This window comes from Ammospiza nelsoni, chromosome 17 (genome assembly GCF_027579445.1).
Source record: "Ammospiza nelsoni isolate bAmmNel1 chromosome 17, bAmmNel1.pri, whole genome shotgun sequence".
NCBI lineage: Eukaryota > Metazoa > Chordata > Aves > Passeriformes > Passerellidae > Ammospiza > Ammospiza nelsoni.
In genome coordinates, this window is record NC_080649.1 from 13,889,005 (window position 1) to 13,903,098 (window position 14,094).

At 48.2% G+C, this 14,094-nt stretch overlaps 1 protein-coding gene across 4 annotated transcripts in view; it reads right to left on the reverse strand.

Moving 5' to 3' along the window:
* Positions 1–1,908: 1,908 nt before the first annotated feature.
* Positions 1,909–14,094, reverse strand: part of CREBBP (CREB binding protein) — a 96,737-nt gene continuing 84,551 nt past the window's right edge. For all 4 annotated transcript variants that reach the window (XM_059484037.1, XM_059484038.1, XM_059484036.1 and 1 more), the window contains 7 exons: positions 13,801–13,947; positions 13,071–13,184; positions 12,131–12,296; positions 11,100–11,267; positions 7,969–8,130; positions 7,467–7,748; positions 1,909–5,576 (listed from right to left, as the gene is read on the reverse strand). In XM_059484037.1, the coding sequence (XP_059340020.1) occupies positions 3,405–5,576; positions 7,467–7,748; positions 7,969–8,130; positions 11,100–11,267; positions 12,131–12,296; positions 13,071–13,184; positions 13,801–13,947 (3,211 nt within the window). In that variant the 3' untranslated portion in view covers positions 1,909–3,404. The remainder of the gene's footprint in view (positions 5,577–7,466; positions 7,749–7,968; positions 8,131–11,099; positions 11,268–12,130; positions 12,297–13,070; positions 13,185–13,800; positions 13,948–14,094) is intronic.

Consider the following 14,094-nt stretch of genomic DNA (forward strand, 5'->3'; position numbering starts at 1 on the left):
TGCTCTGCATTTTAAATTCCTGACTGGTGAGAAGTGCAGGGAAGCGCAGATTGCCCCGCACAGCAACCTCTGCGGTGCTCCCCCAGCTCCAGGGTGGCTGCTCCAGCTTCCCTGCCCTGGAAGAACCAAGGGCTGAAATTTGCTTTGGGAGAAGCACCCAACACACGTCCAGATCTCCCTGTAAGCCATGAACCACTGTCACTCCCTGCTGTCACTCCCTGCTGTCACTCACTGCTGTCCATTGGCACCGGCTAGAAGGGACACTACTACTGCTGCCTTTGACAGTGACCGAGGGGGGACTGTCCCAGCCGGTGCGGCCAGAGGGCTCCTCCTCCTCCTCCCCGCTTTGCTCTAACGCGTCGGGAGGCTGAGGGCGCGGGGAGCCCTCACACAAACGCTGTGGGCAGATCTGTGTCCCGGTGGGACAGGGATGAGCCACGAGGGGAGGCCCAGCTGTGCAGGCAGAGGGAGGGAGAGCTCCCAGAGCAGAGCAGGGTGGGCAGCCCGGGAAGAGAGCAGAGAGCCATCAGTGCAGCTCAATGTTCAGATTTAATCACCTTCTTCCACTCCAGAATTCAGTGAGGGGAAGGCCTTACCCACCCTCTTCGGTGGTAAAGCTCCTGCACCGAGCTCCAGTGCACTCTCACCTTATCAATTCCCATTTCTAGGATGCTGTTCCTTACCGACCCTACCTCCCCAGCAAACAGACAAGGACTTGAAAAGCCATGCCCATCCAGATATGCTGAATTACGTATCAGCACTCCCAGGAGACTGGAGTGAAGCGCCCCTGAGGCTGCACCCCCAGCCCCTCCTCAGGTCTGATTTCAGCTCTGCATTTCCCTCCTTTCCCTGGTGAACCATCTGCTCTTACCCCACACACCTGGGTGTCGGATCTACATCGATCCCTTGGCGCTGGGACCTCGCCACACTTCAGGCTGCACTGAAAACTTATTCCAACATTTGCTTCCCATTGTTGTTTTTTTCCACTCTTCCCCAGCCTGGGCACCCAGCGAGCTGCAGCCTGGCCACAGCTCTGTGCTCCAAAGAGGACTCAGCTTATCCAAATCCAGAATTGGTGCTGCTGCCTTTAAATGGAGGCTGCTTAGAGGAATTAGTGAGATTGAGCGCAGGGATCTGAACCTGGGGCGTCAGGCTTCGCTGATCCTCAGGGCCACCAGCCAAGTGGAACCATCCTTCAATCCAAGCAGTTTTACCAGCTTTTATTAGAAACACCAGCACATTTCAAGTTTCCTCTTTTTGATCACAAATATAGTGTTTTTCCTCTTTTTAAGTACACAGCATGAGACACAGCATCAGGGCTTTCCATCTTTTTTTTTTTTTTCCTGTTTGGTTTTTTTTACAGCAATTTCTTTTGGACAAGCTTTGGGTTTAGTGTTCACTAACCTCACCCCAGCCCCAAATTTTGACATCTTGAATTGCTGAAGACAATTGTGTGGGCAGATGAATCCAATGGTCGTGAAAAAGGTACAAGAGTTAAAAGTTTGCAAGTAAAAGTTGAAGCAGAGACCCTCTCCAGTTAAAAAGGATGAAGTGGCGCTGCAGCGCACAGGGACAAAAATTGGGATTAAGATTTGCTCTTTTCCCCCCGTTTTCCCCCACCAGTGTCCCGATAAAAACGTTAAGGCTGGAGGAAGCGCTAAGGGGCTGTGAAAAGCCTCGTGTGGACAGCGGGCCGGGCTCGCTGCACCGCCCCTGCCGGGCACACGGAGCCGGGGCCGGGCTCCGAGGGACGGCGCTCCGGGCTCCTCCTGGTCTGAGCTCGCACCTACGCTGGGAAACCTTCCCTGGACTTTTTAACTCCGAGAAAGCGATTCACTGAGGGGAGGAGGAGTGAGCATCCCAGGGACGTGAGGGCATGGTGACAGGATATTAAAGGGAACATGTACATGATTTGTTATTTTTTATTCCACAGAAAACCCTCAAATCTAGACTCAGAGTTAACAGCAGAAAAATAGTGTTAAAGTCAATAGGTTCATATTTTACTGTAGACTAAATAAATTAGCCTAGAATTAACTCAATACTCTCTATTTTCCTTTCATTGGTGATCCTTCTCTAAATTAATGCAGTTTTTAAAAAGCAACGGCTATTAATAATTTATTCCAGTTAACCCTTATGGATGAACACCTGCGAAGAGTCGATGTCTGGGAACCATTCCCCTCTCCTGTCCCTCCCCTGAAGGAAACGATGGCTAAGGGTGCTGTCAAACAGACATGCTGGCTACAATATCCATGGATCTGCCTCTCCCACCGCTGCCTCTGGTTGCTCCGGGCCATGAGTGAATCGTCATAGCTATGTCTTACAAAGAACATGATCGAAAAAAATATATAAATAAATAAAAACCTTAAACATTCTTACATGGATTTTAAAGAACAGAATACATGTTAAAAACTTCAGTAATTTATATCAATTTTAAGCAATACTTTATATACAATGGAAAAAAGACATGCATAGTCCAAATACAATGTTGAAAACAGCATTTTCATAACAAAAAACCCAAACACTAAGTGTTAATACCATGTACATGGATTCAAGAAGGACCACCCTTTTTGTCTGTTGCACACAGTTTATTTAACAATATGATATTATAAGTAAGAAATGAGTTTTTTTTCTTTTTACCATTCTATACAGTGATTGAATCTTCTTGGATTTTCTTATTTATAGTAATTATAGCGCTTGCATGATTTACACTAGAATTGCTTTCCTCGTTTCAAGTTTCACACAGAAGAAAGAAAGAAAAGAATGTTTCTTCTCTATCCAGATCAGCACGGCCTAAGAGTGATCATCCCTATTTTCATCTAAGACCAGTTTTATCAGAGAAACAAAGCAACAATTTCTACATCTGCAAGACAAGGATTTTGGCGTTGGCCAATGTGTGCAAGAGTCAATTCCTATCTTCCCAGGGGTAATACTTCAAACGCCTGCAGAGTTCACTATAGAAAACAAAAATCTTCCCGCCATGTGTCAAAGTTACCGGGATACGCTATAATGTTGCATTATTTCAGGAAACAGTTTCTGAATATTATTTTTTTTCTTCTTTTAAACTCAAATGTTTAAAGTCTTGAAAATACAAATAAAAAATATGAATATAATGAACTTGTTTTCCCCGTTAAAAAAAAGGTATGAGTCAACAGCAACAAAAAAATAAAAACCAAAAAAACCCACAAAAGAGACCAGATATTTTAACCGCCTGGCTTTAACAAAAAAATATATTCTTTGTATTGTTTTTTTTTTCTTTTTATTTTTAAACAGCAATTAATTCTTCCATCTGTAGGAAGCAGCAGTTCCATCTAGGATTCAAAACAACCCAGATGTCTGAATTTTTCAGTACAAAATATCCAAGAACACGAAAGGAAAGAAGAAACAAAAGTGATGCTCCCATAATGCTACAAACCCTCCACAAATTTCTCTAATGTGTCCCCGGTGGTGTCACCGACCAGAGACAATTCGTTAGACAACGCACTGCGGTTGGGGGTGTTTAGTTGGGGAAGCATTGCACTCTGTTCTGGGTTGCCCAAGTGTCCCTGATCCATGGAGCTAGCCATAGTGACTGCGAGTCCTGGGTGGGGGGAACCAGTCTGGGGAGACACGTGGTGCGGTGACGGTTGGGGCTGTATCCGGGGTGACGGGCTGGAATGTGGTGGCTGGGACTGGGGACGGGGAGACTGAACGGGCGCTGGGGACCGCACCTGGTTGCTGAGGGAGGTGGCGATCTGCTGGCCAGGGAGATGAGACGCCTGCGCTTGTCCTGAGAGCATGTGCTGCTGTGGGCTCATGGGGTTGGGCTGCCCGGGGGACCCTATCTGCTGCTTCATCTGCTGCTGCTGCAGGATGCGCTGCTGCAGGGCCTGCTGGATGTTGGGAGCGCCGTCCGCCCCCAGGCCGGGCTGGCCCATCTGGTTCAGCTGTCCCATCTGAGCCATCTGTCCCATGGAACTCCCCTGTATGGATAGGTGCTGCTGCATCCGCTGCTGCTGCATGGCTTGGGGGTAACCTCCCGGGCCTTGGGGCTGCTGGAACTGGTTGTGAGCTGCCATCCCTCCTGCCATGCCGGCCCCTCCCTGCTGCTGCTGCTGCTGCTGCTGTTGCTGCAGTAGCTGCCTCCTCAGGATCTCGCGGTACTGCGGGCTCATGTTGGCCATGCTGGGGTTGTGGCTGGGGTTCATGATGTTGATCGCCTGTCCCTGGGGGTTCATAGCTCCGATCCCTTGCTGCTGCGGGGGGACGCTCGGTCTCTGCACTCCGGCTTGCATGGCGTTCATGTTCTGCAGTCCCGCCTGCGCGTGCATGCCCGGCTGTTGCATGCCGGTCTGCGGCTGCTGCATCCCGGGCTGGGGCTGGATCCCTGCTTGCGGCTGCATCCCGGGCTGGTTCGCCACGTATTTGGCCGTTCTTTGCTTTATAAAAGCTGCCATAAGCTGAGGGTTGGATTTAAGGATATTAAGAACCTGCTGCTGCTGCTGCGGAGAACTCGGCGATTTCAAGGTCCTCAGCAAGTCCTGAAGTGCATTGGGGGGGATGCTGCGCGGCGGCTGCTGCACGCCCGGCATCCTGGGCCCGGCCACGGCTTGCGGCGTCGCCATGGGCATCACCGCTCTGGCCATTCCCGGCTGCATCGGCTGCTGCTGCGGCATGGGCGCCGACTGCCACTGCCCGGGCTGCATGTTGGACATGACGGGGCCGCTCACGGGGTTGGGCCGGGGTACATTCATGCTGACTTGCGGCATCTGGTTCACCGAGCCCACCGTGGGGTTCACGAGTCCCGGGCGGCCGGGAGGCAAACCATTGTTCATGTTGTTGACCCTGTAGAGCTGCTGCTGCTGCTGCTGGGCGGCCTCTCTCTCGATCTGCCGAGCCGCTTCCACGGCGGCGGGCGGCGGCTGGGCCGGGGGCGGCGGCGCCGACACCGGGTTCGTGGGTTTTCCTGTCGAGACGGTGGTGGGGGGCTGGGTTCTGGACACGCTGGGGAAGCCGGCCGGTGACATACTTACAGGGGAGGGCTGGGGCTGGGGCGCGGGCTGCGGCGTCTGCGGCGTGCTTGGCTGCTGCGTAGGGGTACCGGGCGTCGCTGAGGTAGGAGAAGGCAAACTTTGCTGAGGCACGTTTCGGGTGTTCATGGTAGCCATCCTTCTGCGCATGAGCTGAGCCTGCTGCAGGCGGTGCTGGATCTGCTGCTGTCGGAGCTTGTGTTTGATATTGAGACAGAATGGCACGGGGCATTTGTTCTCTTGGCAGTGTTTGGCGTGGTAGCAGCAAAGAGCGATGAGTTGTTTGCACACCGGGCAGCCGCCGTTGGTCTTGCGCTTGCAGCCCTTGGTGTGCTGCACGACCCGTTTCATCTTCTGGCAGGACGGCAGGGAGCAGTTTGCGTTGCGGCACTGGCAGGCGTGGACGAGGGACTGGATGCAGCGCTGGATGCTCAGCCTGCGTGACTCCTGCGGGCTCTTGGACTGCTGCTCTCCCTGGTTGTTGCTCTCATCGTCCAGACCCAGGCCCCACTTAACCATCTTGTGGTCATGGCTCTTAGTGTTGTAGCAGTTGATGCAGAGGTCGTAGTCCTGCAAGAGAAGAAAAGCCAGAGCTCAGGAGCTGACAGGGCACAAAGTACAGGGGAGCAGCACCAGCCCCTGTGCAGGGACGTGCTGGGTGCTCATGGGTACAACCACGCAGGATGACAGTCACACACTGTCATCAGCTGCCACTTCACTTCACACCTGTAACCAGCCAGGGAAGAGCTGCACAGCCTGTCCAGGCAGTGGGAGAGGGCTGTGGGGCAGCCTCAGCAAAGCAGCCTGCAATCACAGCTCTTCACAGGTAACAATGCATTGTGTCATTTTGTTACATGAAAAAGTCATGCAGAATTTTTTTTCCCCAATTTTCTCCTTTCAATGACATTAATTGTTTTTTTTTTTCTGTGGGTGCCAACGCCTCCAACTAGTAAGATAAATCTATGGTCACTCCTAAAAAGTAGGGTCTGGCCCTCCATTTATCCTTAGTGTAATTACTGACTAATAATTACTACCCTTAAGAATGTATTTTTAAAAATCTCTAAACAGGAGCAAGTTTCATGCAAACACAGACACTTACCTGAAAACCCCCACGTTTTTGCTGCCCTGTCCCTTTTTTGGCTGGAGGAAAGGCACTCCCTGCACAGAGGTACCCAGGGGCAGCCTAAAGGCCCTGCCTCCTTCCACCACCAATTCCCTGTGTGTGTCCAATCCATGTCCTGCAGCCTCAAGAAGCTCAGCTCAGTGCTTTCCTCAGAGGGATTAATTAAAACTCTTCCCCCACAAACCTGGCAATAATTTGCAGTGTAAAATCGAGGCTGCACTTATTCAAATTTCTTTTGTGCAGCTACAGCCAGAGGTGAACACAAGTCCTCCAAGAAGCCTCAAGCACACCAGTACAGCCCCATGGATAACTTCTCTCTAACACAGGTCCTAAAATTTGAGCAGTCTGGAAATGGAAGGTGTCCCTGCCCATGGCAGAGGGGTGGAACAAGATGGTCTTTGAGATCCCTTCCAACCTAAACCATTCTAAAATTCATAATTCTTTAAAATTAAGTTTAAAACTTTTCTATGCAGGGGAGCAGTAGCAGAATGAACAATGCAACAGGAGCTGTTCCAGAGCACTGGTGTTTTCCATGTCCAGCAACTAAAGTCACTTTTTCTATGAGAAGAGGCACCAACTGGCAGCCACCTCCCCTTAAGGCTTAGCAGCCTTTTACAAGGATGAGCTTAATTTGGAGGATCTTTGGGCAATATCCAAAAAAAAACAACCCATTAATATCAGCTGTAGGACAAGAGAGGGCTGAGGTCTGGAGTGCCCCACATGTATGCCACAGACAGAGCAATGCCACCATCCCTCAGAGAGAGCAACGCCACCATCCCTCAGTGAGTGCAGTGCCACCACCCTCAGGGACAGTGCAGTACCACCATCCCTCAGGGACAATGCAGTGCCACCATCCCCTCACACAGTGCAGTACCACCATCCCCTCACAGACAGAGCAATGCCACCATCCCTCAGGGACAGTGAAGTGCCACCATCCCTCAGTGAGGGCAATGCCACCATCCCTCAGGGACAGCGCAGTGCCACCATCCCTCAGGGACAATGCAGTGCCACCATCCCCTCACACAGTGCAGTGCCACCATCCCTCAGTGAGGGCAATGGCATCATTCCTCAGGGACAGTGCAGTGCCCCCCATGTCCACATGTACTGGGCACACAGTGCAGTGCCACCATCCCTCAGGGACAGTGCAGTGCCACCATCCCCTCACACAGAGTGCAGTGCCCCCATGCCCACACGTACCTGGCACACAGTGCAGTGCCCCCCATGCCCACACGTACCTGGCACACAGTGCAGTGCCCCCCATGCCTACACGTACCTCACACACTGTGCAGTGCCCCCATCCCCTCACAAGGTGCAGTGCCCCCCGTGCCCACACGTACCTCGCAGACCGTGCAGTGCCACCTGGTCTCCACGTGGTGCTTGCACTCGTTGCAGGTGTAGACGAAGCGGTCCTGGCCCTGCGTGTGCAGCTCCACCAGCATGCACAGCGTGGACCACTTGGAGCGGCGCAGGGACGAGAACTCCCAGTGCTTGTCCCGGGCCAGCGTGAGGAAGGCGTCGCGCCCGTCCATCAGGTCACAGCTCAGCAGAGGGTCGGGGTCCACGATGGGGTGCAGGGTGTTGATCACGGGCCCCGCGTGTAAATGGATCACAAAAAACACCTGTGGGTAAACGGGGAGGAATAAAAGGCAAAGAGGTCGGTGAGAACTTTAGCTAATTAACTTAGTTTAGGCTAATCTCCTCCAATATGTTGTCATGCAGCAGAAACATTCCTAGCCCAAGCACAGGGTTTATTCCTCCTGGTTTTTCAGTTCTCAATATCCCCGTGCCTGCATTTACAGGAATAAACCCTTCTCTTTTTACAGCAGGTTCCCACAGTACCTCTTTATGCTTCTCCATGGTGGCATAGAGCTTCTGAGACAGGTCATTGGACACGTTTGGCATGCTGGGCTTCTTCTTGTTAGCTCTGCTGATGCTGCTCTTATTCTTGTTGGTTTTTTTGTTGTTCTTTTTCTTGGCGTTCTTGCTGTCGCCCTGGCTCCCCTGCAAGGAAGGCACGGGAGAGATGTTACACTTTGGAGAGCTCTCTCCATTCACTGGGCTCACAGTGACACACTTCTGCTGTCAGGAATAGAACTTTGTTCCAATGCCTGTAAATCAGCCCTCCTGTGTTAAATATATCCTATCTTCCAGGAAAAATCAAAAGCCTAACTGGCAGGCAAACAAATCCAAACACTGTTTAAAAATAAACTTTCAAAGTATGTATACATTAAAAAATTCCCATTTTTCACTGGTTATTTTTCCTTCTCCAACATCATACTTCAGCTTCCACTGCTTTATATCTTGCAGCTGATGATAAAATGACACAAAAAATATGATCTTAAAGTTCCAGGAGTGCAGTACTTTGCTTTACTGTGCATTTGGTGTGTCACGTACTTGCTTGAGCTCTGATTTAAGGTTTGTTTTTACTGGACAGAATTAGGGCTAGGACACAGATAAGAACATGCAGGATTTGAATTGAAACCAACAAAACACATTATTCTCCATCCTGCAGACTTCCAGCTGCATGTGCAGCTCCCAAAAAATAATTTCCAAAACTCCACTTGTGCCCAAGTTACAATAGAGAGCACAGTGTCCATACACTGAATGTTGGATTGAAGTAAAGAGAGTGAAAATAGCAATGATGCTATTTAGATGACCTGGGAAAACAGAAATAACTTTTAGAGTTCTCATGTCCTTAAAAAAATCAAACCCCAAGCCCTCAGCAGGGAGGGCTCAGGAAAAACCCCTCTCCAACTTCTAGAATGTTGGTCATAAAATTAAAAATAAGCCAGTGAAATATTTGTGTATATATATAAAAATATACACACATACACAAGCAAGTGCCACGAACAGTATGTACAAGCAAACACAGAGTTTGTCCACAGGCATATTTATTCCAGGAAAACAAAAATATTCCAACTGCAGAAAGCAATTCTATTTACAGACTGCTGCCATCCTTCTATTCCATTAATTAGGTTTGGACAGGAATTCCCTGACCACTCCTGGGCTCTCTCTAACTCATTTTGTGGATTTTCTGACCAAACCTGTTTGGAAATGAAAATGAGACTCTTTTATGGGATACCAGACAGAGCTCTCAGTGACTCTGAGGGATTCAGAAGTGACCTGGTTTATGTTCCCACCTTGACTGCCCCCAAGTTTCCTCCCACTGATGGAACTGGAGCCTGCCCTCCTTTGCCTCCACATCCTAAAGCCCCAACTGAGATCTTCAAATTTAAACACCAAAAGGAAGAACAGACTAAAACTTATCAAACAAGCCAAGTCCAAGTTTTCTTTCTACTCCACCTTTAGCAAGTTTATATTTGGCAAACTGTACAAAGTATTCCAAGCTGTTTTAAGAAGTGGTAGGGTTGTGTTTGCACCATTTCATTCTGACATCCAGCCAGACCAGCCAGAGATGCTGATGGACAATTCCTGGGGGAGCCTCACCCCTTCAGAACCTCTGCCAAGAACTCTGAATATTTCCCAGCTCTTTGCTCTCCCTTTGACTGATACCTGCAGCACATGGTCACTGGCAGGAAGCTTTCTCTTCACATACACAACATTTAGGACAAAGAATGTAAGAGAGATTCTGTGCCATTTCAGCACCAAGATCCATGTGGTGCTTGTACCCATGGAGATCCCCAGTGCTGGGCACTTTCCTCCATGAAGTGACCCAGTTTAGGTTCTGCATGGGGGAAGTTCTCATATTTTTAAATTTGCTCCTTTTCCTGAGTCAAGAGGCAAAGACCCAGTGTGCCATGGCTGGGTGCAGGTTGTGTCCCCAGGCACTAAGGGGGGCACAGGGATGTTCCCCACCAAGGCTGCGCCATCTCATTTTAGGCCACAACTTGTCTGAGCTCCCAGTGAATTGTTCTGGGCTTTTTCAAACACCTTTTACCCCCTCCTAGATGCAGAGTAAATGCTCACAGCACTGTTTTCCCTGATTTACTGGAATTGATCTGTTAGCAAGAGAGGGCTGCTGCCTCATTCCAAACCTTGCCTTCCACTTCTTGTTATATTCATTCAGAAGGAACAAAGTGAAAGCTGTTAACTGTGTGGTTCCATTAAAACATAGCCACAAACTGTATTAACTTTGAAAGAGCTGCTAAGGTTTAACAAAGGAACTTTCTGACATCACAAAATTGATGGATTAAGGTGCATCCCTCCATATCAACCTCACATAACACAGACTGAAGGCAGTCACAGCATCTAAGTTTCAAGGGGGCTTTCCCCAGGTAAAACTTTTGGTTCTACCTCAATCTATGAGACTTCAGATTTTCCTACAACATTTATTTTCAAAACGACTTGCTGCAAATCTCAAGTGAAAGGGACAGTATAAAAGTGCTGAGACCATTTGGTTGCAAATAAAATCAAGATGGAAATAAAAATGAATGATGACATTCTGTCCAGGGCCCTGAAAAACATGGTTGTTGTTTTTTTGTGGATATTTTTTTGGCTTGGTTGGTTTTTATAGACAAAGAGAGGATGTTGGTGAAGGAACAGAACCATCAGGATCAACTTTTCCCACCAACGCAGAGCCTGCAATAAACACTTTCAAATCTCAGCCCTTTGCTGTTGCAAATGACTACAAGTACCTGTACTTAAATAACAGCCACGTTCCATTCAGCTTTGAAAACTCCAGCACCTTTCAAAATGCAAATGCTGGAGGTGCTTTGCAAAGGTGTGAACCAGAAGCTCAGCCAAATGACTGCAAGCAAATGTAGCGTGGCAAAAGCAGCTTAACACATTTCTCTGAGCAGAGAGATGCTGAACTGACATAAGTGACTCCCGAGTCTGTTAAAAAAACCCAAACCAAGCCATCAGTGGATTTGTTAACCAAGAAGAAAAACAGAAATGCAGTTAAAGGACCCCTGATTGAATGCCTGCTGTAAATGATCTTTTCTGGTTTATCTGGTGTGACCTCTCTATATCAAAGCTAAGGGAGAATATGGCACACAAAGCTAACCCACCTCTGTTGTTTCACTAGCTGCAGTGCTCTCTTCCTTCTTCCTCTCCTCCTCCTCCTGCTCCAGCTCCTTGATGCTTTCCTCCAGCACATTAGGCCAGAAATCACCTTCAAAGTAAGGCAGCTCCTTGGCACTGGTCAGCCTGTCCTCAGTTGCTTGTTTGAAGATGTCCTGTTGAGCACATCACAGCAGAGCAGGAATAAATAAATAAATTAAGATCACTTAGGAGAGAGAGGGGAGAACCAGAGACACAGCCCAGAGCCAGCCTGGCAATGCTGGCACAGCCCCACTCCCTGCTCCACCTGAGGGTCACTGCTGAGGCTTTCCTGACCCCATCATGCCATCAGTTCATGCTCCTCACATGATGGCAGATACCAAGATACCCCTGGAAAATGCAGCTGACCCCTCCCTGGTTTCAAAGCCCCCTTATCAGGAGGCCCAGATTTCTTTTCCCAGCTCTAACAAGGCTTGTTAGAGGCTGTTCCTACTCCACACATTCAGGAACTGTCACTTGCCATCAAAACATCAATTTTTTTCCAGCACTGTCACTACCATTAAGGAATTCTTGTACATTTTAGCATGAAAGGAGTGGTAAATGTTCCCTTTGCCACCTTCTACTCATTTCCTTGGGTACATGTGTGATATTCTGCAGTTATGAAAATCATTCTTGTCATAAGGAGCTCTTTTATTTCACACTAGTGGGTCCAGCATTTCACCTGCTCCTCCAGAATCACCAGAAAGAAACAGCTTCCAAAAACCTTGACAAGCTCCATATTTCCTTGCCTAGAAAATGCAGTGAAAGAAAGATACACAAAGGCAGGTTCTTGCAGATTTCCCTTCATGCAGCCACCAAATCTAAGGAATTTTCAGCCTGAAAGGCAGAACCTCAAGAAAATCTAAGAAAATGAAGACACTGGTTGAGAATAAACCCCTTGTACAACATTACTCTGCTTTTCAGGTGTTATGAAACAATAATAGCTCCCTTCAAATGAGAACACTACAAAAATTGATTCAGAAATTAAATAGTAACAAACCTTGTAGTCATGAATGATTCTCTCAGCAAATGCCTTGTCCAGCATCTTCTTATACCACTCTTGCAAACGTTTGGGTTTGGGTATTTTCTGGTCAGGTGGGTGGCAATGGAAGATGTAATCATCTCCTTCACTGGGGGGACAGGCCCAGATGTGCCCTGTCACATACCTGTGTCACACACAACAAACAGCTGTGACTCCCACCAGAAAGCCAACTCAAACCTTGTTATAAATCCAGACCTCTGGCTTGATTTTTTAAATTTTTAAGATTTTTTTTCTTTGTAGCAAAGATTCTGAGGGAATAACCCCATATTTTGACAAGGGATAATGTCAGGACTATAATAATGAAGTTTAAACATCAAGTGAGCCTCTGACCAAATGAATGATGTGCTGTCAGTTTAGGAATCACATGGAGGGGCTTGACAGCTGCCTGCAAGCAAAGCTGAGTTAATAGAACAAATAACAATTGATGACTTTTGAGTGTATCCATAGCAAGGAAGAAGACAAGGCTGTCAGTATGGAAACAGATTAGAAAAGATACAGGGAAATTTTTGCATAAGTAGATGTAGATGTGTATATGTGCCTTATTCAATTTCTGTAAAACTTTTGCCAATTACATTGACATTAATTCCTTTGCACCAACGAATATAATCAGTTCTTGTGAGGTAGTTAATGACTTCAGGTCATGCTTTGTTAAGAGTATATAAGCTGGAGAACATGCAGAATAAAAACCTTTTTCTTCTTGGACCCTGATCACGTGTGTGTCACATCCAACCTAACGGTGACATTATCCCAACAACAAAATCCACCGTAGTGACAAAATCCCGATTTCCCTCTCTACATTTGCTGCACACATCTCAGAGAGGTGAGAAGGAAACAGAGACCACCCCAGGTGCAAATCCCCTGGAGCCCCAGGCTCCTTTCCCTGGCAGGTGGGACTCACCCCAGTTTCTTGACGTACTCCAGGTAGCCGATGAGGATCTCGTGGTACACGGCCGTGCGCAGGCAGCGCGGCCGGAAGAAGTGGATGCTGTCCAGGTAGGAGATGTACACACGCCTGCAGGGACACAGGGACACACTCAGGCCTGCCTCAACACTGCCTCAACACTGCTGACAGCTGCTTTCTGCACTAGGTGAACATGCAGAAATGCTGATGGTGTTTTAATGCATATTCAGTTGTCATAATGTGGTGTAAACAGTCCTCAAAAGCACAAGAGGGGCTGCATTTCTTCAGCTCTTCCCACACTTTGGTGTTTGGCAGCAGCACCTGCACTGCAGCACAATTGGTTCCTACAGAGGTGACAATCGTGTCACTACAGCCCCAACCCTACACGGAGACCTGGCTGAATGCAGCCAGTGTAGCACACACAGCAAGAATACACATCAAGAGGCAAAACTAAATGCAGAATGCAAACAATGTAACATTTTTGTTTGTTATAACCGTACATTTTGTAATTTTTTTGATTTATTATTTTGGTGGATGTAGGAGGTTGTGTGAGTTGATAATTAGGATAAGTATTTATCCTAATAAATTCCATTTCTTGCTATTTGTCTTTCCCTTCAAAGTCATCTGCAGTGCTAGAGCAGGATGGGTTTGTGGCCCAGAACTGAAATGCATGTGCTGAGTGTGTGCAGTGGCTGCCCAGGGCTCAGGGAGGAGGCCAGGGGGGTACCTGGTGTTGGGAGGGGGGCAGTCCGAGCCGTACTCCTGCACGTGCATCCCAAAGAAACAAACATCCACACCATCGATCTCCTCAAACGCAAACAGAGCTTTGGTACGGTAAGGGAACGATTCTGACATCTCACCAGAGTCCACAAATCTGCAGGACAGGGCAGCAGGAGAAAAAAAAAAAAAACAAAGAAAATACCAATTATTAAAGCAGTGTCCTACCAGAAGGAGGGGATTATTGTCAATTTTATTTTTAACTCCTTAGGAACACTGAGAAACGTTTGAAGGAGCTGGGGCT